We start from the raw sequence: 22,428 nt of genomic DNA, 5'->3' as shown, positions 1-22,428 counted from the left end.
GTCCCACATCGGGCTCCCTGCTCGGCGGGGAGTCTGCTTTGCCCTCTGACCCTCCCCCGTCTCATGCTCTCTCTCTATCTCTATCTCATTCTCTCTCTCAAATAAATAAATAAAATCTTTAAAAAAAAAAAAAAAAAAAAAAAAAAAAAAAAAAAAGAAATGAGAGACCTGTACTCTGAAAATGAAGGCCTTGATGAGAGAAATTGAAGACAACACAAATAAATGGAAAGATACACCACGTTCATGGATTAGAAGAATTAATATTGTTACAATGTCCACACTACTCAAAGAAATTTACAGATTCAATACAATCCCTATCAAAACACCAACAACATTTTTCACAGAACTAGAACAAATCCTAAAATTTGTACAGAACCACCAAAGACCCCGAACAGCCAAAACAATCTTGAGAAAGAGTAACAAAGCTGGAGGTATCACAATCCCAGATTTCAAACTATACTACAAAGCTATAGTAATCAAAACACATACCGGTACATAAACAGATCCATAGGAACAGAATAGAGAGCTCAGAAATAAACCCATGTTCATATGGTCAATTAATCTACAACAAAGGAGGCAAGAATATACAATGGGGAAAAGACAATCTCTTCAATAAATGCCACTTGGAAAACTGGAGAGCTGCATGCAAAAGAATGAAACCGGACCACTTCCTTATACCACACACAAAAATAAACTAAAATGGATTCAAGACCTAAATGTGAGACTGAAACCATAATGGTCCCAAAAGAAAACCTGGGCAGTAAACTCTTGGATGTCAGCCTTAGCAATATTTTTCTGCATCTGTTTCTTCAGTGAAGGGAAACAAAAGCAAAAATAAACAATTGGAACTACATCAAACTAAAAAGCTTTTGCACAGCAAAGGAAACCATCCACAAAATGAAAAGACAACCAACTGAATGGGAGAAGATAAGGGGATAATATTCAAAATATATAAAGAATTCATACAACTCAACATTAAAAAAATACAACCCTGGGGCACCTGGGTGGCGCAGTCTGTTAAGTGTCTGACTCTTGTTTTTGGCTCCGGTCATGATCTCGGGGTCGTGGGATCGAGCCCCGTGTTGGACTCTGCGCTTGGCGTGGAGTCTGCTTGAGTTTCTCTCTCCATCTCCCTCTGCCCCCCACCATGCATTCTCTCTCCCTCTCTAAAATAAATAAATAAATCTTAAAAAAAAAAAAAAACCCAGTCTGATTAAAAAGTGGGCAGAAGACCTGAGGGGCGCCTGGGTGGCTCAGTCGTTAAGCGTCTGCCTTCGGCTCAGGTCATGATCCCAGGGTCCTGGGATCGAGCCCCGCATCGGGCTCCCTGCTCCGCGGGAAGCCTGCTTCTCCCTCTCCCACTCCCCGTGCTTGTGTTCCCTCTCTCGCTGTGTCTCTCTCTGTCAAATAAAAAAAAAAAAAAAAAAAAAGTGGGCAGAAGACCTGAATAGGCATTTTTCCAAAAATGACATACAGATGACAAATAGACACATGAAAAGATGCGCAATATCACTCATCATCAGGGAAATGCAAATCAAAACCAGTGAGGTATCACTTTATACCAGTCAAAATGGCTAGGATCAAAAAGACAGGAAACAACCAGTGTTGGCGAGGATGTGGAGAAAGGGGAACCCTCTTGCACTGCTGGTGGGAATGCAAGCTGGTACAGCTACTCTGGGAAATAGTATGGAGCCTCCTCAAAAAATTACAAACAGAACTAACATACAATCCAGTAATTCCACTTCTGGCTATTTACCTGAAGAAAATGAAAACACTAATTGGAAAAGATACATGCACACCTATGCTTACTGCAGCATTATTTACAATAGGCAAGATGTGGAAGCAGCCTCAGTGTCCACCGACTGATGAATGGATAAAGAAGAAGTGGTATATGTATACAATGGAATATTATTCAGCCACAAAAAGGAAAGAAATCTTGCCATTCTTGACAACATGGATGAACCTAGAGGGTATGATGCCAAGTGAAATAAATCAGACAAAGAGAAATGCCATATGATTCCACTTTATGTGTGAAATCTAAAAAATGGAACAACAAAAAAACAGAAACAGAATCATAAAAATAGAGAACAAACTGGTTGCCAGAAGGCAAGGGGGTGGGAAGATGCACAAAATAAGTGAAGTGGATTAAGAGCTATAAACTTCCATTTATAAAATACATGAGTCACAGGGATGAAAAGTACAGCGTAGGGAATAGAGTCAATAATATTGTAATAACACTGTGCGGTGACAGGTGGTAACCACATATATCTTGGTGAGCATTGCATAATGCTTATAATTGTCGATTCACTGTTGTACACCTGAAATTAATATAGTATCGTATGTCAACTATACTTCAATTAAAAATTTAAAAGGGGGATAGTAATAGCGCCACCTCATAGGATTGTTATGCAGAGTAGTTGAAACATGCAAAGTACCAAGAACATGTATGTTTTTATTTTACTTGCATGATTATGTGAGAGTGGTGAGCATGTGCCTCTGTACAGTCATGTGTCCGTGTGTGTCCCCAGGGTGAGGAGAGTGGTGTGCAGGGGGCGGGGGCCAGGCCTGTCTGGCCACCATCCCAGGTTAGAGGAAGCGGGCAGGGCTGCGTACCTGCCTCCATGGCTGAGTCCTTGCACTGCTTGGCCTTGTTCTGGCTCTGAGGAGACGGAGGAAAGCCATGCTGAGCTGGCCCCAGCCCTCGGGGTCCCAGCCTCCCCGGGGGGCTCTGAAGTGCTTCCGTCCCACCCTTCCTGAGCCACCCAAGAGGACACTCAGGAGCCAACTGTGGGCACCTTCCACCGTTTACTCCAGCCTCACTCCACAGAGGACCCCAGTCAAAAAGGGTCCAATAAAAATAAATAAAAACAGAAGCGTGCAGCCCATGCACACAGGTGTGACAACTGGATGTGAAGACCTGAGGGAGAAATGTGGATGGGGCCAGGTCCCGCTGCTCCACCTGGCCACCGCTGACCCCGCTGGCTGGGACTTGGGCTCTGCTTTCGACTTGCTGCCCCTAAGTCGCCCTTGGGCCCCTGTTCACCCTCACCCCAGAGGCCAGAGCAGTCAAGACGCTGGGCTCTGGATGACCTGGGTGTGCATCCTTTCTCCATTGCTTCCTGGCTCTGAGACCTTGGACAATTCACTCACCGTCTCTGGGCCTGTTTCCTCTCTGTGACATGGGTCTCCCGAGCCCCTCTCCAAGGGTTATGTGAGAGTTAGCTGGTCCTGCCTGTCCATGCCCTGAGATTCTAGGAAACTCCTTTCACAGATGGGGAGATGGGGGTTCAGAGAGGAGTGAGCAGATGTCCCAGATGCAGACCTTTCTCGGGGTGTCTATCACACCCCCTCCTTCCCTCCCTGCCCTGTTCCAGCCCTGGGTGACACCATATGGCCTCAGCGGCCCCACGCACCTTCTCCACCTGCTTCTGGGGGCCATTGGTGCTAATGCGCTCGAAGGCCTGCTCAGCGTCATCGGCATCACGGCACTTCTGCTCATATGACTTCTTGGACTGGGGGAGTGGAGAAGCGGGACTGAGGGGGGCGCCCAGAGTGAGGCTCCCTGAACCCAGCCTCCCTTCTCCCTGTCGGGGGGCTGTGGGTGGAGTGGGGGCCTCCTGACGAGGGACAGGGGTCTGGGGGTCCAGAAGGGCGATGGAGAGAGGAGTTTTGTTCCCAGGCCCTGCCCCCCTGGGGACAGTGTGGCCCTGCCCATGGCCGCATCCTCTTTAAAGACATGGTCACATCAAACCACCAGCAGGTCCCTGAAAATGCCATGCTGGCCTCTGCACATGCTGTCCCCTCTTGCAGAACCCCTTTTCTCCTTCTCCCTAGGGGAGACAGCTCAGGGGTCCCTTCTCCCTCCACCCCAAGTCCCCAGCTGACAGCATGGATCATCGTGTGGGCCACTGTCTGGGACTGCCCGCCTGCTCATCAGTCAGGAGCTCCCCAAGGGCAGGGCCTGGGCCTATCCACATGGGCCCTTGGTTCCCCGTGCAGCCCCGAGCACCCAACAGGCCATGGTGTGTGTTGTTGGATGGGTGGTCGGAGGCTGGCCCTGTCCCAGGGGCCCAGCCCAGGGCTCTTGGGGTCCACACCATGCGTCCTCCAGGCCTGTGACCCTCACACTCACATCCATGGCTTTCTTGTAGAGAGATAGCTTGGTCTTCTGGACACGGTCCATGACGGCCTCGTACTGTAGGCGACACAAGGCTCTGAGCAAGGGGGCTGTGGCCTCAGGACGCTCCCTAGGCCAAGAGGACTGGTGTCCCTGGGATGAGGCACAGCATCCCCTCCTGGCTCTGAAGGGGGCAGTGACAATATGTCCTCCCTCTCCCGTGCCTGCTCTTTCACAATCTGCTCAGGACAGAACACTAGAGCCCAGGACGGGATGTGCCCATCACATCTTTTTGCCTCAGACTCCAGCCACGATTTGGTCTCTATCCCCGGACTACCCACCCTGCACACACACACACACACACACACACAGAGCTCACTCATAGCCTCTGTACCTTCTCACGCCTGTCACACGCTGTGTACACACACGCATGCCAAGTTCACATGACACACACACACAAGTACACACTAACAGGCCCCCATTGTTCCCACTGCTCACACTTGCACACCCAGGCCTTCATGTGCACACTCAGAGTGCCCACAGACACCACTCATAAGTACACACAAGCACACTCTCCCGCGTCCCTATGCACAGCCGTGGCCTGTTCACACAGGGGCACACACACGCACAAACACGCACAGCCGACTTCTGCTGCTTGTGCGCACGCAGGGTCACTGCACCCCTACCTCACCTCGCAGGCTTCTTGCTCAGGCAGAGAGAATGAAATGCAGCTTGGACAGAGGTTGGGGTGTAAGGAGCACCGGAGCTGGCTGGGCTTGGGGTCTCAGTGGGGCCCGTGCCGGCGGGGAGACGTCGGGCGAGCCCGCGGGTCACAGAGGCGCGGGCACACCCACGCGGAGACACCCGTCCCTGCTCACCGGCAGGCACACACGTGTGCCAGGCCCCCTGCCCCCCTGCCCCTCTCTCTCTCTCTCGCACACACACACACGTGTCCATATGCACACGTGTATACACATGAGCCCAGACTGTGTCCCCGCCAACTACATCACGGTTCTCCACTTGTGGGGGCCCTGGCTGCTCTGGGGAAGGCATCTCTCTGGCTGCAACAGCTCTTGCGGACACGACAGCCCCTCTGGCCACAGGAGAACTCAAAATAGCCAGTCTGGGGCCTCGCTGTCTCGGCGGGTGCTCTGCACCCTGTGGGCGAGTCCCAGCTCAGAGAGGTCACCTGCTCCAGCGCCTCGAGGCGGAGCTGGCCTCTGGGGCTGGCTTTGGGGACCAGCTGTCTGCTCAGGGACCCAAATTTAGAATCCTGAAAGCCCGAGCCCCCGGGGGGCTGGCTGGGCGGATAGGGCGGGCAGCGACTCTAGATTTCTGTGGTCAGAGCCGCTCATCAGAGCCGGAGCCCTGTCTGAGAAGACTGAGGGGGGCCTGGTCCACGGCTGGGTCCCCAAAGCTTGGGAGGTGGCCTGCAAGAGGGAAACTGAGGCACAACGAGGAGAAGAGCTTGCTCAGGACACCCAGGCCCAGCCTGGATCCAGCTGTGAGCTGGCAAGCCTTTCCCTTCACAGCTCAGTTGGGTGGACTTTTCCATTTTTCAATTCTTTGGAGAGTCTGCAATGATCCTTCATCTCCAAGTGAGAAGTGTTTCTGTGTGCTGGCCTCTCCCATCCTGTCCGGGGTGCCACCCTCAACACTAAAGCCTTGAGAGGCTGAGCACATGTCCCCACCTGCCTTCCCAGCAGCCACGTGCTCAGCCAGTCAGAGAGTCTCAGGCCTGGGAGGGGGCCCTGGGACACTGAGGTCACTAAACCCACCCCCCACCCCACCCCTGTAGCTTCCAGACTCTGCTTGCATACCTTCCATGATGGGGACCTTACTTCCTTTCCATGTAATCCCTCCATCTAGGGACAGCCACACCCTGCCCACGGGTGAGAAGTACCTTGGGATGCCGAGGTAAGCCCACAGCGCCCCACCGCCACCCGCAGCCTCTGTCTGCCCCTCTCAGCCTGGGCAGCCCCACAGAGCAGCTACGATGGCTGGCCACCAAGTCTGCCTTCCTCCTGGACAAGCAGCCCTGACCCTTGGGCTGAGGACCAGTTTCTGGCGACTCCCCAAATCAGGTTGCCGCCTTTGGATACCCCCAAGCTGTCAGTGATCCTCCACAGTCTGTTGTAGGAAGGTAATCAAAAAGACCTATCCCTTTCCCTCTTCCTGGCATGAGACAGCTCAGGGGAAGACCCCCATTGGGGCTCTCAGGCCTGCACACCGGGCCCGGGTTCCAGTGGCCCGTCCCCGCCCACACCCATCCCCTCGACATCGAGTCACTCTCACCCCCAAGCCTGGAGTGCTGTCTCCCACCCTCCACGGGCTCCGTGTGGAGGGCCCATGCCCCCGCACCCACCTCACCTTCTTCCTCTGCTCTTTCTGTCTCTCACGGAACTCCTCGAGGCTCCGCAGCTCCTCGCGCAGGGCCAGGGCCAGCTGGATGTGGGAGCTGCCCACATTCTCCATTTCTGGGGGCAGAGCACAGAGGCGTGGAGCCCCAACCACCCCCCCCGACCCGTGCCTGGACCAGCCCTGCACCTCCCAGACCCTCCGCCAGCCTCAGAGCCCTGTGTGCAGCCTGAGCACCCCTCTCCCCGCCAGAACCTATCTGCTTCCATCTATGGGGACACGGCTGTTCCCAGAAGGTCCTGTCACCCTGCAGCCTTGGGTTGGGGGCAGTCAGGACTTACGCTGCTTCAGGGAGTCAAAGGAAGCCCTCAGGGAGCTGCAAAACAGAAAGGCCAGGGTCAGGGGGAGGAGGGCACAGCAGGCCTGGAATTCCCCCCACCCCCACCCCCACCCCCACCCCAGGGACTTTTCATTTGGTGGGAAGGCTCTAGGTCACTCACACACACTGATCTAGACCCAGACAGTGACCACCCCCTCAGAACCAAGCTGGGATTTCTGGAAGGCAGAGCTCCTCTTTGGAGGTGATAAAGCCATCACACCTCCTGGCAGTGGCAGAGTGCTCCTGGCTTCTGCATGTTTTCAGGGCTCTCCCTCCCTCATTGGGGTCCCTCTCCCACCCAGTCCTCTCCCGTCAGGACGAGCTGAAGCAGGAGAGCGCAGGGTTCAGACCTGGCTTTAGGCAAGTGGCCTGGAGGGTGTTTGGAAGAAGCTGGGTGGGAGAGGCAAGCAGGGCAGGGGTACAAGAGGAGAGACAGGTGGGGCCTTAGGGCAGGAAGAATGGGATGTACGGGTGAGGACAGCAAGAGGCTGTCCCTGTCCCTGGCTGGGGCGGCTGGGCAGACAGTGGTGACATTTCCAAGACGGGACCCAGGAGAGAGTACATGACCCAGGAGGGTGTATACAATAGGGTGCACCCAGCTTGGGGTGCCTGAGAGAACCCCTCAGGAGGAGTCAGGAGGCAGCAGTGTGGCCATTCTGGGGTAGAGATGTGGGTGCCACAGAGAGCAGGAAGGGAAGAGGGGGGCACTGGGGGACGATGCCCAAGGGTGGGGTTGCCAGACAGCAAATAAAAATACAGGGCTCGTAGTTACATTTGAATTTCAGATAAACGACAAATAGTTTTTGAATATAATGTAATAAATGGAACATACATCTAAAAAGTATTTGTCGTTTATCTGAAATTTGAATGTAACTGGGCCTCCTACAGCTTATCCAGCAGCCCTACTCTGGGGACTGCCGCCCAGACCACGGATGGAGCTGGTACCTGAGCAAAGGTGTCAGCCCACCCAGGACCCAGTCCTGTCTCCTGATAGGTAACGGGGCGCCATGAGGCAAACATCCCCTTGGGTCAGAAACACGAGCAACAGGGGCGAACGCCTCTCTCCAGGTCACTGGGTCTCAGGGACAGGGGCCTCTCGGTGGGGTGGGTTCCCCATTCCGGTGGAGCAGGAGAGTGACTGGAAATCCCAGCCTGGGGAAGCAACAGGACCTGGGCGGGGGCTCCTGCTCTGCACTCGCACATGCGTCGGAGCCGACCCTGGAGCCGGACAGCCTATGTGACCTTGGGCAAGGGACTTATGTTCTGTGCCTTGGTTTCCCCTTCTGTAAAATGAGGATAATAACACAAACAGGATGGTTGTGAGGAATAAATTAATTAATATGTCTAAAGTACCTCCGTCAGGACCTGGTTGTTGTCGCACAACCCTCCCCCTAGTCACATCTGCACATCCCTGTCCTAGGTTGGGGGGTTCCCCAGGTCCCTGAACCTGACCTGAGCTGTACCTCCAAAGTGCCCCACCTAAGAGCTTACTGGGTGCCCCCTCTTATCAGAAACCCGCCAGGTTTTGCAGTTCAGGTTGGGATGCCCTTGAGGTTCTCTGTGGGGCTCCATAGGTCGGACCCCTTCTCACCTCCCCATAGCCCGAGCGGGCACGTGGAACAGACAGACTCGTGTTCACCAGCAGCTGTGTGAGGGGAGCCTGGGCCCGTCATGGCCCAGCGAGGGCCCGTGGGTGTCAAGTCTCCAAGTGCACCCAGAGACGGAGCGCAGAGGTTGCAGACTGGCCTAGGGCGGTATCTGGGGTAACATTCTCTGCCTGTGTTGGTGGCCCCTTAACCAAGGAGGCGAAATAAGCTGTGGCTCCCTCTGCACCAGGATGCCTGAGGAGGCGCAGTCAATCGAGGCAGAAAGAGAAACTGGGGCCAGAGCGTGACCGGGCGTGCTGGGATCTCACAGAGGCAGCAGGCAGGGACCGGGTCGCTGGCCGCCCGCTCCGCCGCCCCCTGCCCGGCCCCGCGCTCCCCTCCGCTCCCCTCCGCTCCCCTCCGCCGAGCCGCGCGCCCGCCCCCTGGTGGCCATATGTCCTCTTGCCGTCCTCCCGGGACAGCCCTGGGCTCCTGCCCTCCTGCCGTGGTCTCCCCGCAAGCCTTGCAAGGCAGGCTTTCCAGGGGCCTCCCTCTTCTCATTGGACAGTTAGGGAAACTGAGGTCAACCAGGATCAGCAACCTGTTAGGACCCACAGGGATCCAGGCCTAGGAGAGAACTGCGGGGGTCTGGCCCGTGGCCGACCCGGGCCTTAAACTAAGTAGATCTCGAAGTGTGGTCAGAAGACCAGCAGCACGACCACCACCTGCGAGCCTGTTGGAAACGCAGCTTCCGAGGCTCGGCCCCAGTCCTCCTGAAGCCGGAACTCCAGGGTGCGGCCCAGCACTCTGCGCTTTAACAGGCCTCCGCGGCCTGCTGACATCCGCTCGAATGTGAGAATGGCTGGCCTAAATTCTTTAATTCTCGATTCTCACAGCTCTGCCAGGGAGGGTCCCATCGCGATCCCCATTTTACAGATGAGAAAAACAAGCGTCAGGGAGGTGAAGAAACTGGTCCGTGGCCACAGGGCGGGGGAGACGCAAGGCCAGCCCCCCGCTTCTCACCAGAGGAAGGAGAGGGGGGATTGCCAGGGTGACCCCGCCTGCCCTGGGCATGAGGGGTCAGGACTCTTCTCTGACAGAATTGACAGCTTCCAGTGGCTCTCCCTCCAACCCCTCTGCTTACTCACACACTCATGTCCTGCCTCAGTCTCTCCATTCATGGTGAGAGCCCCTCCAGGCTCAGTGTGACCCCCCTCCCCCACGGCCAGCCTCACCCACACCCCGTCAGGCCCCAAGTCCTTCATGACCACATCCCGCCCCAGAGCTCAGGGCCTGCACATCCACCGCCTGGTCTTCACCTCTTTTTAGATCTCACAGCTCACAAACACCTCAAATGCAGAATGTCCAAAACTGGACTCAGCTCCCCCCCACAAACCTCCCTTCTCAGCCCGTTTCCATCTCAGCAAAGAGCACCTGCACCTAGCTGGATGCACCAGAAACCCAGAGTCGTCCTTGTCTCAGCCCTTTCCCTCCCCCTGCACTGCCTTCTCTTTCACCTCCTCGATCTCCTCTCTGTCTGCCGCTCCCGGCTACCACCCTAGCCCCAGACCATCAGCTCCGGCCCCCCGCATCAACACTTGATAAATACCAAGGCCTTTCTCAATCCCAAACCCACCCTGCCGCACCCTCCTTGGCCCATGGACTCAGGCCCTCCCTCCCAGCCTGGGGTGTCTGTCAGGAACCACAGCCTCCTGGGACAGCTGGTCCTTCTCCCTACCCCACCCTGGGATGCTGGGTGCCTGAGTCCACAGCACTGCCATGTGACATGCAGTCTCTGTTTCCACCCTGGTCAGTCCTGATGGTGACGAAGCCCATGCTCACCTTGGGCTCCCATTGGCTTGCTGCCCATTGGGGCTGCATGGGTGGCAGTGCTCATTCCACCTGGGGTGGGGCGTGGGGGGCAGGATTGCAGGCTGTGCCCACTCCAGGTCCCCCCCCCAACTGCTCACCTCGGGGCTGCAGTCCTTCCTGCCCAGCCACCAGAGCTCCACTCACACAACAGGGCCCAGGACTCCACCTCTCTTTCTTGGCCCCAGACTCTCAAGAAGGCAGCCTTGGTTGTGTGGGGGAAGGGGGGCTTCACTTTTCCTGGAACCAGAGGCAGCCCACTGTACGTTAGCCAAGACCCTCCCCTGGAGAATGGCCTTAAACTCTGATCTTGAGGATTTGCGGAGCATTTGAAGTCTTTCTCTGCTCCATCCGACCCAGAAGAGATGGCGTCTCATAGCTTTTCTCTCTCCCTGTTCCTCCCTCTTGCTGCCAGGACCTGCTCAAGCTTCTCTTCTATTGTGTCTGTGTCGCATGGCAAGGACGGGGCCTCATGCAGGCCTCTACCCTCTGTTTTCCGCCACCAGTGTCCTTATGTGTGACTCATCCCATTGCCCTTTCTGACTTGGCTCTCAGGACGCGCCCTGAAATGCCCTGCTCAAACACGGTCAAAATTTTGAGTGTAAACACCTCCTTCCATATTCTCCCCACCATGTCACGTCCCTGCTCGAGCCTCGCTACCCCTGCCCTCCTGCTGGCCAGGAGGCTCCAGCCTCCCAGCTGACAGGAGCAGGCTCTTCTTGCCTCAGTGCTGGAGGCTGGAGGCGGGGCCTGACGGCGCTGGTGTCAGAGGGCCCCTGATGGGAATAGGGCCTGCCTGGCTCCCTCTAATGTCCTTAGCATGTCTTCATTCTCTGAGCTCACAAGAGAGATCATGGAGAAAAAAAAAATCCCTTCTGACAGGAAAACCACAGCATTTCAGGTTGTGACAAGTGCAGGTGAGGCGGGGATTCAAACCCACGTGCCTTGAGGAGGTGTCCTGAATGGCGGTAACCACCTGGGGGCTCACGGGAAGTTGGCCCCAGCCCTGCCAGCCTTGATTTCCTTTCATTTCCAGAACCCTGTGGCACCCCAGCACCCTACCTGCGGCAATGTGAGCAAGACAGGATGGGTAGGCCTGGGCAGGGGGGAGATGGGAGCAACAACCAGAGCAAAGGCCCGGACGCTGGAAGGGAGAGTCGGGGTGAACTTTCTGCCGAGCTGGATGTGCAGTTTAAACCGTATCGATAAGCCCTTCGCCTGTGTGATGAGGTCTTTAAAGTGCATTGAAAGGGCTTGTGGGCCTCCCCTAGTTCAGGGACCAGGTCTCATATGTGCATTCTCCATTCCACAGCCCAGTGGGAGTTCGCTGAGGCAGCATGTGGAGGAGGTGAATGCTGGAAATGATTTGAAGATGGGGGTAACCTCCCTTCAATATATATGGCTGAGCCTCCAGGCTTGAGCGAGGTTTCTGGCTGGTCTGAGGTCAGAGGATCATGCAGAAATGCTGCATCTTCAGGCAGCAGAGGCCGGGCAGGCCGGCCCACTCTGCCCTCCTGCTCTCACTGGGCTTCATCTGAGGTCACTTAACTCCTCAGCTTTGGTCCTCCCCATTTGCTCCTGTCTAGCCTGTGCTTGCCCTCAGAGGAGGTAAGAATAAGCATCTCATGCAACCTAGGAGGGGGTTGGCCATGGGGGGGCTGGGGGCTTCACCCCACCAGGCGATGGGCCCTGGAGGATGCACTGCCAGCCCCATGCTGAATAACCAGGGCATTCCCAGGGGCCAACCCCAACATACTTCCAAGTCTCCATGACAATGAGGAAGTGACCTGTGCTTCCATGGCCACCCTTTACTCTTCCCACAGGGAGCCCTCCAGGTTGGAACTGGGACAGGGTGACCTGGTCCAATCCAAGACCCTAACAGTCACACAAGGGTGAGTGTTTGGGAGCACTTCCTGGAGGAGGTGGGGCAGGAGAAGACCCTAGAGGGAGGGGTTCTGAAGCAAAGGATTGGGGAGGTTCCCCACGGGGTGCTAGAGTCTAGCTTTGGGATGGTGGACCATTCATTTTGTGTTATTTTTAAATTTTTGAATCCTCCTGACTCAGCCTAGGGCATGGCAGGCTCATCATAGGTGCTCCATAAATGCTGGCTGAGTAAATGAACGGATGATTGATGCTTGGCCCACGGTTAAGGAAAGGAATGACTGCATGGTCTCACTAATCCTAGTACATGCCACATGGCTCAACAGCTCCACTTACTGAGCGCCTGGTGTATGCAGTCAGCCGACCTGCGCGCTGCATGGGGCATGACCCTAAGGCAGGCAGCAGGTGAACCGGGATGGGTTCGACTCCTGCCCCTCTTGCCCACTGGCTCTGAATTTGCCCTGCCTTTGCCCACCTCCAGCAAGTCCTCCGGCAGGAAGGCATCTCCCCTCCCTCTCCATCTCTCCCAGGAGGCGCCCTCCCCAGGCCACCCTGCTCTGACCACCCCAGCCTGACAGTGGGTTCTCACCCACCATTCCCTGTCTGCTCTGGCAACCTGCATCTGGGCCATGGGGCCCCTGTGCTGGGTGGGCTGAGCCATGGAGCCTGGCACTCCCGACCTGGGCTCCAGCTCCTCCTTGGTAGGCAGAAAGGCGGACCCTGTCTCTACTCCTTGCTCTCTGGGGCTCTACCCCTGATGCTCCCACCTTGGACGAGGGCTGCCTTCCAGTGACACTGGCCTCCAGCTTTCTGGGCCGGGGAGCGGCTGGGCCTTGAAGGAAATGGTCTAGGTTGCCCGGTCAGACTTCTCAGCCCTAAACTGAGTAGGGAGAGCCCAGTTTATCTGACAGACACAGGTGCCTGTAAGACCGGAAAGAACGCCACTGTTGATTGAGCTTTGCCCTGGCCTGGTGCTCTCTGCTTGACATGGTGATGCCAGAGCCCCTCCGGGGGGCCACTCCCCTCTCACAGCCCAGCCCAGGACTCAGAGGGGCAGTGACCCCCCACGGCCACGCAGTGTAGGAGGCAGGGCAGACCTTGCCCCACTTGGCCTCTTATAGCCGTGCAGGGGATCAGGACCACCCAGAGCGTTGCCCCGGCCACTTCCTAGTCCTGCAGTGGGGCAAGATGCTGTGTCCCTCCCTGCCTTCCCCGCTGCCCACCAGGATCCCCTTCCATTTTGTTCTCTCCATCAGTGGCTTGTCCTTCCCTATTTAAGTGCCCAGTGACTCACAGGCTTCTGAGAGTGAGCGTGCCTCATACAGCTTGCCTCCAGCCCGGGTTCCTGTCATGGCCCAGCCTGGAGCACCCTCCCCCCCACCCCCAGGAGGTCTCCTCTCTTTCTGGGAAGGTTCTCCTTTTCCATCTGGCTTGGGTGGCCAGCAGGCGGGCAGGGACGCCTCCTGGGTCATACTCCCTCAATCCCTCTTCCCCAGGGAAGACAGAGAAGGGTTCCATCAGACTTTCATTCATTCCTTCCCACGTCCTGTGCCCTCCTCTGCACCCAGCCTGCATCCAACCCCAGCCCTGCCCTGTTTATCTGTACCACAGCCCACTGGAGTGGGCAGATGAGAACCCAACTCAACTTGTCCCCACTCACACGGTTCACAAAGGCCAAGAGGGGACTGGAGCTCATGCATTCTTACTTCCAGAGCTGTGTTCATGCTTTCTGGGCCCATGCACAGACCTTTGGGCATTGAGCATGAATCTCCCCTGGCCCATACCACTTCTTGACCTTCTTCTAGCTCTTCCCATGTCTTCTCTGGCTCCAGTTTGGAAGCAGGAATGAGCCAGGGTCCCCTGTGTCTTTAGAACACCCAGAGAATGTTGTATATTCAGGGTGTTCAAATGAGGGAACTAGGTGCCAGGTTTCGGAGCTCACAGGCTTTGGGGCCACTTTTGTTGTGCAGAGCCAGACGCGGACAGGCTTGACCTCCGGGGGAGCAGGGGCAAGGCTCAGGGTTGCTATGGCAGCTGCAGGCTCCACAGGTAGGGGCTCCTGGGTAGGAGGTCCTGGCCCAGGGGCGGGGGGGCAGGGCAGAGTCCACACCTTCCCAAGGCAGCCCCTCTATGCCACTGTTAGAAAGTTCTTCAGCTGCCCTCACATCGTCCCACTCTCCCTGTCTGCTGCCCCACCCCCCACTCTGCACACAGGGACCCAGGCCTCAGGACTGCAGAAGACCCCTGCTTCACAGCAGCAACGACCCCCATTGCCTCCCCTCCAAGCCAGGCCTGAGCCGAGCCTCTGGACTCAATTAACCCTTGGAGGAAGGTTGTGTTCTCGTTCCGCTCTCTGTCGAGGAAATGGAGGCAGGGAGAGCGTCAGGGAGCAGCCTGACCCAGCTGATGATCACACAGCTGACGGGTAAGGACGTGATACTGGAGCCCGGACGTGGCCCCTCCCGCCACTGTCCCTGGCCACACCTCTGTCCTTGAGACCCAGGCTAAGCCCAGGCTGCACGGGGCACGGGCCACCAGGGAGGGCCTGTCACCTGGCTCTCAGGACGAGGGCAGAGGTGCTGCTGGCTGTGCTACAAACGCCTGAGGACAGATGTCCTCTGTCCCCTGCCCAGAGCCTTCCCGGCACTCAGACAGCAGGGCCCCCCACCCCCGAACCTGACCTCACCCAGAATGCCCCGTCCCCAAGAGAGTTGTCCTCCAGGCATCTCCGCCCTGCAGCCATCCAGACCCTTCCTGGCCCTCCCCGCTCCACCCCCTGCCAGGAAGTCCTAAACCCTGTTGACAGGCCCAGAAAGCACTTGGCGAAGGAGGAGGGAGCCCAGGGCACGGGACCTCGGGCACGGGACCTCTTACTTGATCTCTGTCTGGCCGCCTGCCTTCCGGGCGATCTGCACCAGCTCCTTGCCATAGCGCTCCTCTGCTTGGGCCCTGCAGGAACAAAGCGCGGGCCCTGTGTCCCCACTTCCGCTGGCTGCGGGCCCTGGATGTCTGTGCTGCAAACTGAGGGTCCACCCACTCGGCCTCTGGGGGCCGGCGGGCCCTGCAGCCTCCTCCTTGAGAAGGTTAAGCCCCCAGCCCTTCTTTGAAATAAATGTTGGCCAAATACCTGCACATTTGAGGGGACATCAGATTCTTGGCCCACTGGGGGGAGGCCCTGGCTGGGAAAAGTAGGGAAGTCACCCTCCCGAATCTTCAGAGCAGGGGGTGTCCCAACAGCAGCTTGGCTGAGTGGGGGGGGCCTGCTGCTTCCACAGCCCACTCCCCCTCCGGGCCCCCTCCCGGGTCTGGCTCACCTCTGCCTCAGCAGCTCCTCCACGTCCTTGCACATCTTCCTGCCATCCAGCAGCCTCTGCAGCAGCACCTCATAGCCTGTGTGGGCCGTGAAGTCCCTGCACTGGAACACGGGACAGAGGGGCGCGTGAAGGTGGGGGGGGGCAAGGACCCCACTGCCGCCTCCAGGGAAAGTCTTTCTCCAGCCGCTGGGCCCTGACCTGCCTGTCCACCTCCAGGCCCCACTCAGGGACAGGCTCTTCGGGCTTCAGGAGCCGGCTTCACGCAGGCACTCAGTGGGGCCCCCATCCGTGGATGCGCCAGGTGTGGGAGCCCTACGCGCCATGAGAGCGCCCAGTCCAGGACGCAGCAACTCCAACGCAAGGTGGCCGTGGGAAGGGCCACCTCCAAGGCCCAGTGATGACAGCCTTACAGGGTGCCCAGCTCCTGTCACAGTCCCAATAACCCTATTATCTCCGTCGTCCAAGGGAGCAAACTGGGGCACAGGTGGGGGAGGCTTGACCGCGCAGGCCCGGCCTTGAACCCAGGCTGTCTGGCTCAACTCCACGCTCCCACCTCAACACCACATGGCCTCCTGCAACAAGAGCACCAAGTGGTGTTTCTTGATTGACAACTGTGTGTCAGCTGCCGTGCCACACTGTGTGTGGGCTCAGGTGACCTTCTTGTCCCCACCGGGTCAGGTGGGCCTTGAGAGCGACTTCCAGGAGGTGCGCACACCCTAACACATGCCTAGGATCCCTGGCACATGCCCAGCACCCTAGAGCCAGCCCTTAGGCAGGACAGTGGGGAAAGGGGTATTTAGGAGAAGTCGCCCGGACACGACTGCCCCTCTGCTGCCTGGCACTTGCTCAGCCCATCCTCGTGCTCCTGGCCAACAGCATTCTCCCTTCTCAGCCCTGGAAGGGATTCTGAGCTGCTGGTGCTGGAGCTGGGGGACGGAGGTAGTACTTAAAGGGCCTCCTAGGGCCTCCCCTGGGGCTAGGGAGGGGTGTTGGGGCCAGGTTGCACACAGGGCTAACTGGCAGGGGAGGGAGATGGAGAAAGTGGTGAAACATGATGCTGACAGCAGGGCCTTCCTGTGTCTCTGACCCAAGCCTGGCTCCCGCACCCATGCCTGAGGAAGGACCCCCAGCCCCCACCCGCCTGGGACGCTGGGCCAGGTGAGCCCTGAATTTCAGCACCTAGTTTGTCTTCTTTTCCATCCCCATGGACCCCCAAAGCCTTGGAGACTGGAGAAAGGGTCCTTGCTTTCCTGAGCACACATACCACAATCCCATCTCAGACTTCAGCGAATCAGTGGGGCCACAACTGGGGGAGGCAAGTCAAGCCCATCTTAGGGTCAAGAGCTTATGGTGCACCTTTCCCCGTCCATGCCTCTCCTCAAATGCTGTGTATGGGTATGTAGGGAGAGGCAGGAGAGGAGTCTAAATCCAGGAGAGCTTCCCACAAGAAGAGGCATTTGAGCCAGGTTCTAGGAGAGCAGATGTTGTTCTTCAAGGTCTAAGTAGAATCAGACATGGTAGGAAGGGCAGAGATTCCACAAATTGCCTCAACTGGCCCTGTGCCAAGTCCAGCCCTCCCTCAGCAAACTCAAAATAGTGAAATCTCCAGGCCTGTAGGATACCTAGGACTCCAAGCTTATTCCCTCCTCCATAAGCATCCCTAGAAATTCCTGAGGCCCCGGCTCAGCTGCCCACAGGGTGTCAAGCAGTGTGTGGGGGCCCTGGCTGGCTATTCAAGGCCCCAGCAGAAGGCAGTCGTCCCCAGAACCCCTGCCAGCCTGTCCGGGGTCAGGCGTCAGCCCCCACATCTGGGCTGGTGTGGTTGGGCCAGGCTTGCATTTCTGTGGCTTTTGTGAGCGGCCATTCGCCCACTAACCAGCCAGCAGACCAGGGCTTTCCGCCTCTCAGTCCCTGCCCTCCCTCCAAACCCCCCTGGCAGAAGGTTGTGACAGCTGGGGAGGGAGAGGAATCCGGAGCCTCAGCTTCCTGCCCTCTCCCCACGAGGGAGGCACTCTGAGCTGGACACCAGCGTTCAGGGCCCAGGGCCACAGACCAGCAAACTAGGAAGCATCTTGTCCAGTGCCTATCAGTCCTCAGGGAAGCTGAGGCCCAGAGAAGGGAAGGACCTACTTCAGGAAACACGGGCAGAAGCAGGACAAGCATGTGGGCTTGCAGGGGACCTGTCACTGCTCCCCGGAGCCTCTGGGAGAGCCGACGTAGCCCACGCCCGCAGCTCTGCTCTCTCCCCCTAGGCCCCCACCCGGCCCCAGCTCTCCAGGGGAGCCCCTCCGTCCTTACTGAGACGCCCAGACTGGAAAGACAAGCAAAATCAAACCTACGTTGGCCATTCTGTAGGAGGCAGAAGGCAGCAAGGGGCCCTGCAGGCTGTGTCCCCAGGAGCTCAAGTCCCCAAAGTGCAGCAGGCTCAAGGATGGTGTTCAGCCTCTGCTCAGTGGCGTCAGCAACCGCTGTGGCCAAGTGAGCCATGGTCACAAGCGATGAGACTGTTCTGAGGAAGTGCCTGGCTCCCTGGGGGCTGCTCCCTCCCAGCGCTGCACCCCTCCCCCAGCCTGCACCCTCCTCCTCACCCCTACCCGACCACCTCCTCCTCCAGGGAATGGGTTCTGACTCATTATCCAGAGTTGGGCAGAGTCTGCTCAGGCTGCTGTTGAGGAAATGAATGAGCCAATCATTCAATTAAATAATCAATCAGTTCTGTAAGTTCACAGTCCAAGGCCCAGCCGGCATATCACCCCTGCGGGGGGGCGGGGGGCAGGCCTGGCCTTCCTTCCCAGCACCCACCCAGCTCCACCCTCTAAGTGCCAAGCACTCGCTGCCAGTCCCCCTCCTTTACTGACTCACATTTCCACAATGTAGAAGCTACCAGGCAGGGCCTCACCCCTCCTCTGCCTACCCACAGCCTCTGTGTTCAAATATGAACACACCCATGGCCTTCATCTTAGTGAAATTATGGGGTCTACCGGCCACACACAGCAGTTTTCTTTTTTTTTTTTAAGATTTTATTTATTTATTTGAGAGAGAGAGAGGGTGCACAACGGGGGTGGGGCAGAGGGAGAGGGAGAAGCAAACTCCCTGCCATCAGGAAACCCGATGCAGAGCTTGATCCCAGGACCCTGAGATCAGGACCTGTGCCAAAGGCAGATGCTTAACCAACTGAGCCACCCAGGCGCCCCATCACAGCAGTTTTCTTATTAAAAATGCCTCCCACCCACAGACGTAAGGACAGGGATGAGGAAACCCAAAGAGGGGAAGTGACTACCCAAGTTTCTCTCAAATGGTAAGGGTCAGAATCTGGGTTATGAACCCAGGTCTGCCTGTCCCCCAGCCCACATACCTACATCAGTGATTCAAGAGATAACCAGCACTGTTTTTCATTTTGAAACATCAAAAAATAATTTAAAAAAATTACTTTTGAAAATGATTACTCAAATTCTTTCCAGCTTAGATCAAAGCTGTATTTTGGGCTCTCATCCAGTTACCATGGATTCACAGAGACCAGCTCTGTGCCCAGGCGGAGTCAGAGGAACTCTCCCCTGGAGAGGGGCCATGCTGGCTCCGCAGACGTGCACCCTGGGCAGCAGCAGGCAGCCAGAAGCCGGGCCTGCGCCCGGCGGCACCCAGAGCAATCCACCCCGGGGGAGGGTGCCAGGTGCTGAGAAGCTACTGTCCCCTCCTTTGGGAGGCCTGCTCAAGCCAGATGTGGGAGCCCAGGCCTCGCCATCATGCTGGATCGGGCCTCCACCCAGGGAGGCCCGATCAGGACAGCAGGATGTCTCCTGAGGCTCTAGAAGGAAATGCTCAGGAAAGCTCTGAGCAGGTAGAAGCATACTCCTGCCTCAGCCTTCAGGCAGTGTGGGGAAGGCCCGGGTGTCCCGGGCTGCCCAGGGACAGCCCAGATGCTTCCTTCTCTATGCAGGTCTACGTGGCAGCCATCACCCAGGCCCGTGCCCTGGCCCTGGCCCTGCCGTGCCCCCACTGGGTGGATAGAAAAACAGCCTTTGTACCCGCCACCACTTCTCCCTTTTCCTACCCATATCACTCTTGGTGGCTGCAGGGGCTAGACCACAGAGACCAGGGCCTGAGTATGGCATTTCTCTTCATGGGACTTGGTTTCCTCATCAAGGAAGTGGGGGCAGAGGCCAACCTCTCCCCTGGCCCTGACAACCCGCTCCTCTAGGGCACAGCCCCCTCGGGGCAGACTGCGGCTGCCGAGTTGGGACGGTGCCCAGGCCGCGTCTCAGAGACCGTGCAGACTCCGGCAGACTAACTGTGGATTCACACCCCTGGTCATTCTCCCTCTGCCAGTAAAATGGGCCCAGCAGTTCCCACCACCTGAGGAGCAACGAAATGATGTGCACAGCTGAGAACGGTGAACAGAGATCACAGCATGCCCGGGGTCCGGTATGAGGCTGAGGATTATTTACCCCCATTTTACAGGTGAGGAAAATGGAACGCAGGGAGGTCACCTAACGTGCCCAGGGCACAGGCGGGATTTGAACCCAGCTCTCACAGGCCAAGAGCTTAGCTCTTCACCTACCAATCTCGTGCCTCTCTGCAACCCCCCAAGCTCAGTGGCTGCGCAGCAAGGGGTACTCCCCAGGCCCTGCCCTGTCCCGGCCTGCCTGCCACCAGCCCCACCAGGCAGAGGCGTAAGAGGGGTTGGCGTGCCCAGGAATCGGCAGACATTCTTCCTGGGGACCAAGTGAAGGGCTGTGGAAGGTAGCTGGGAAGAGCTGCCCTGTGACTTGCTGCTCACGAGAGCTACCTGACAGGGAGGGAGGAGCCCCCACACAGGGCCCCGTGGAGCAGAGGGCTCAGAAGCGGACAGCTGCAGGGAGCAGAGCAGGGGGATTCTCGGGGGGATGCGGTCAGCAGAGAACCCAGGAGAGAAAGAGCTACCCCCCGGGCCTCTGCCCCCTGCTGCGCCATCAGCAGCTCCCAGAGCTCCAGGGAAATAAGACCTTTCACCCCTTTAAAGTCACTGACCCCGCACCCCACCCCGTCTGAGGAGACACCATAAGCAGGGGTTATGGGGAGAACATGGCAAGTGAAGAAATGGACCCCGTCCTTTCCCCATCGTAGGCTTCCCATGTGGAGTCGGGAGACTGGGAGTGTTCAACTGAACAAGAGAGAAATTCTGATAGGAGATTGAACTGGATGACTTATACCGAGACTAGAAAAGGACTAGGAAAAGCTCTAACACAAAGGCCCAGGAGTGGGGAGGGGAGACCTAACAGTGGCTTTAGAAGGTAGAAGAAAGAAAAATTCAGTTGCCAGCTTGCACCCTACCAGGCTCAAAAACCATTTTGTAAAATGTTAACCATTTTTGTTGAAAGCCTTTCTAATGTCTGACATGCTCTTGGGTTGATGGGCTCTTCATTCTTTCTTTAGCCTTAGGGGAAAAAAAAAAATCACCTTTTATCAGTGGGAGAGGGGACAGAACAGGAGACTAGACTCACTCTTCCCACCCCAGACGCCCCGGAAGCCCAGGGCAGCAGTCCGAGCAGGCGTTCGGGGCCACACGATCCCAGTTTCACAGAAGGGACCTCTGCAGCCAGCGTGCCTCCCGTGGCCAGCTTCCTGGCAGCAGGTTACTGTTGCTTGTCTTCAGTGGACTGAGAAACCGAAGGGTGAAGATTATCAGGAAACTGAACTCTCCAGAAAGCAGCTCCCTGAAGGCGGGAAGTGGGTCGTTTCCCTGCTGGGTCCCAGAGCCCAGCATCTGCAGTGCAAACACATTGGACGAGCGCCAAATAAATGTGTCAGGGAGGCCCTCGAGAGGATGTGGTTTTACAACTGCTGGCTCCGGAGATGTCCCGTGGAGGGGACCAGATCATTGGCTTGCGTTTCAGTGACTCATTACCCAACACCTTTACTAGCCAGACAGACTCATCCCCTCTACTTCTTAAAGCAGTATTATTGTCCCCATTGCACAGGTAAGGAAACTGAGGCTCAGGGTGGCTCAGTCCATGAGTGGCAGCCAGGCTCTTTCCAATGCCCTACAGCTACTACCCCACAGTGAGGCTCATCTCTACCATTCTTAATTGGCAAATTGAGGAAGGCAAAGGACCAAAAACCCAAGTGTGGCTTGGATGGGTGGATGGATAGATGGATGACCAGAGACTTCTGTAAGCAAGCTAATTGCTTCCCTAGAGTATCCAGGGGCAGGTGGGTGAAGAGAGGGTCCCAAGCCCAGGCGCTTGAGAAATCGCTGAGGCCTGCAGGCCTTTGTGGGGCCATCAGGAGCAGAGGGAGTGTCTGTGGCTGGTGTCCCCAGAGGCCCAAGCCGGGACTCTCGTGGGTAGAGGGAGGGAGGCCAACTCCAGATCAGCACAAGCAAGGGCCTCCCAAGACCAACCCAGGAGGTCCCAGATATGGCTGCACGGGGTCAGCTGCCTCGGCAGGTGGAGAGCGCCCCCTCACAGGTCAGGGATTCAGCAGGGAGGGTGAGCTGACCCAAGGGTTGGAGGCGTCCCTGCATAAGCAGATAACTGTGGGGTGATTTACAGCTTTTCTAAGATGGCTCAGGGTAGGTGCCAGAGGGAGAGAGCCAAGAAGGCAAAGACTGGACTTTTATTTTTAAAGAAAAAAAGCACATTGAATGCAATTCGATGAGTGAATCTGGGTTCAGCTGGGCTGACAGGAGCTTGAGATTAGAAATGAGTTTCCAGAGGATTCCATCTCTCCACTGAGCCCCAGCCTCCCGGGAGCCTTCAGGGGCCCCCCACCCAAGCAGTCAAGCAGCAGGGCCCCTGAGATATCCAGGCGGTCACCCTGAGCCTTCCAGGGGCCTGTCAAAGCCCTGGGAACTTTCAGAGCCTCCCAGGAATCCCCCATCACCAGGTGTGGGGGGCAACACTGGCACCAGAAGAGGACCTACTGTGGGAGGGGGCGCTATTGTTG

The 22,428-nt window shown here is 57.1% G+C and overlaps 1 protein-coding gene and 1 long non-coding RNA gene across 6 annotated transcripts in view; one reads left to right on the top strand and one right to left on the bottom strand.

Annotated features, from left to right (window-relative positions):
• The window catches only part of PSTPIP1 (proline-serine-threonine phosphatase interacting protein 1), a 46,143-nt gene that overhangs the window by 11,240 nt on the left and 12,475 nt on the right, over positions 1–22,428 (bottom strand). For 3 of the 5 annotated variants that reach the window (XM_078079042.1, XM_036118656.2, XM_078079044.1), the window contains exons 2-8: positions 15,505–15,605; positions 15,065–15,139; positions 6,817–6,851; positions 6,488–6,594; positions 4,133–4,195; positions 3,414–3,512; positions 2,614–2,659 (exon numbers count right to left, since the gene is read on the bottom strand). In XM_078079042.1, the coding sequence (XP_077935168.1) occupies positions 2,614–2,659; positions 3,414–3,512; positions 4,133–4,195; positions 6,488–6,594; positions 6,817–6,851; positions 15,065–15,139; positions 15,505–15,605 (526 nt within the window). The remainder of the gene's footprint in view (positions 1–2,613; positions 2,660–3,413; positions 3,513–4,132; positions 4,196–6,487; positions 6,595–6,816; positions 6,852–15,064; positions 15,140–15,504; positions 15,606–22,428) is intronic. The other 2 variants (XM_078079045.1, XM_078079046.1) reach the window with 2 other exon arrangements.
• On the top strand, positions 12,137–14,683 carry LOC144382865 (uncharacterized). Its single transcript, XR_013450386.1, has 3 exons — positions 12,137–12,201; positions 14,161–14,239; positions 14,405–14,683. It is a non-coding gene; the product is annotated as an uncharacterized LOC144382865 (long non-coding RNA).

Source organism: Halichoerus grypus, chromosome 8 (genome assembly GCF_964656455.1).
Source record: "Halichoerus grypus chromosome 8, mHalGry1.hap1.1, whole genome shotgun sequence".
NCBI classification, from domain to species: Eukaryota; Metazoa; Chordata; class Mammalia; order Carnivora; family Phocidae; genus Halichoerus; species Halichoerus grypus.
This window is presented reverse-complemented; position numbering and strand designations above follow the sequence as displayed.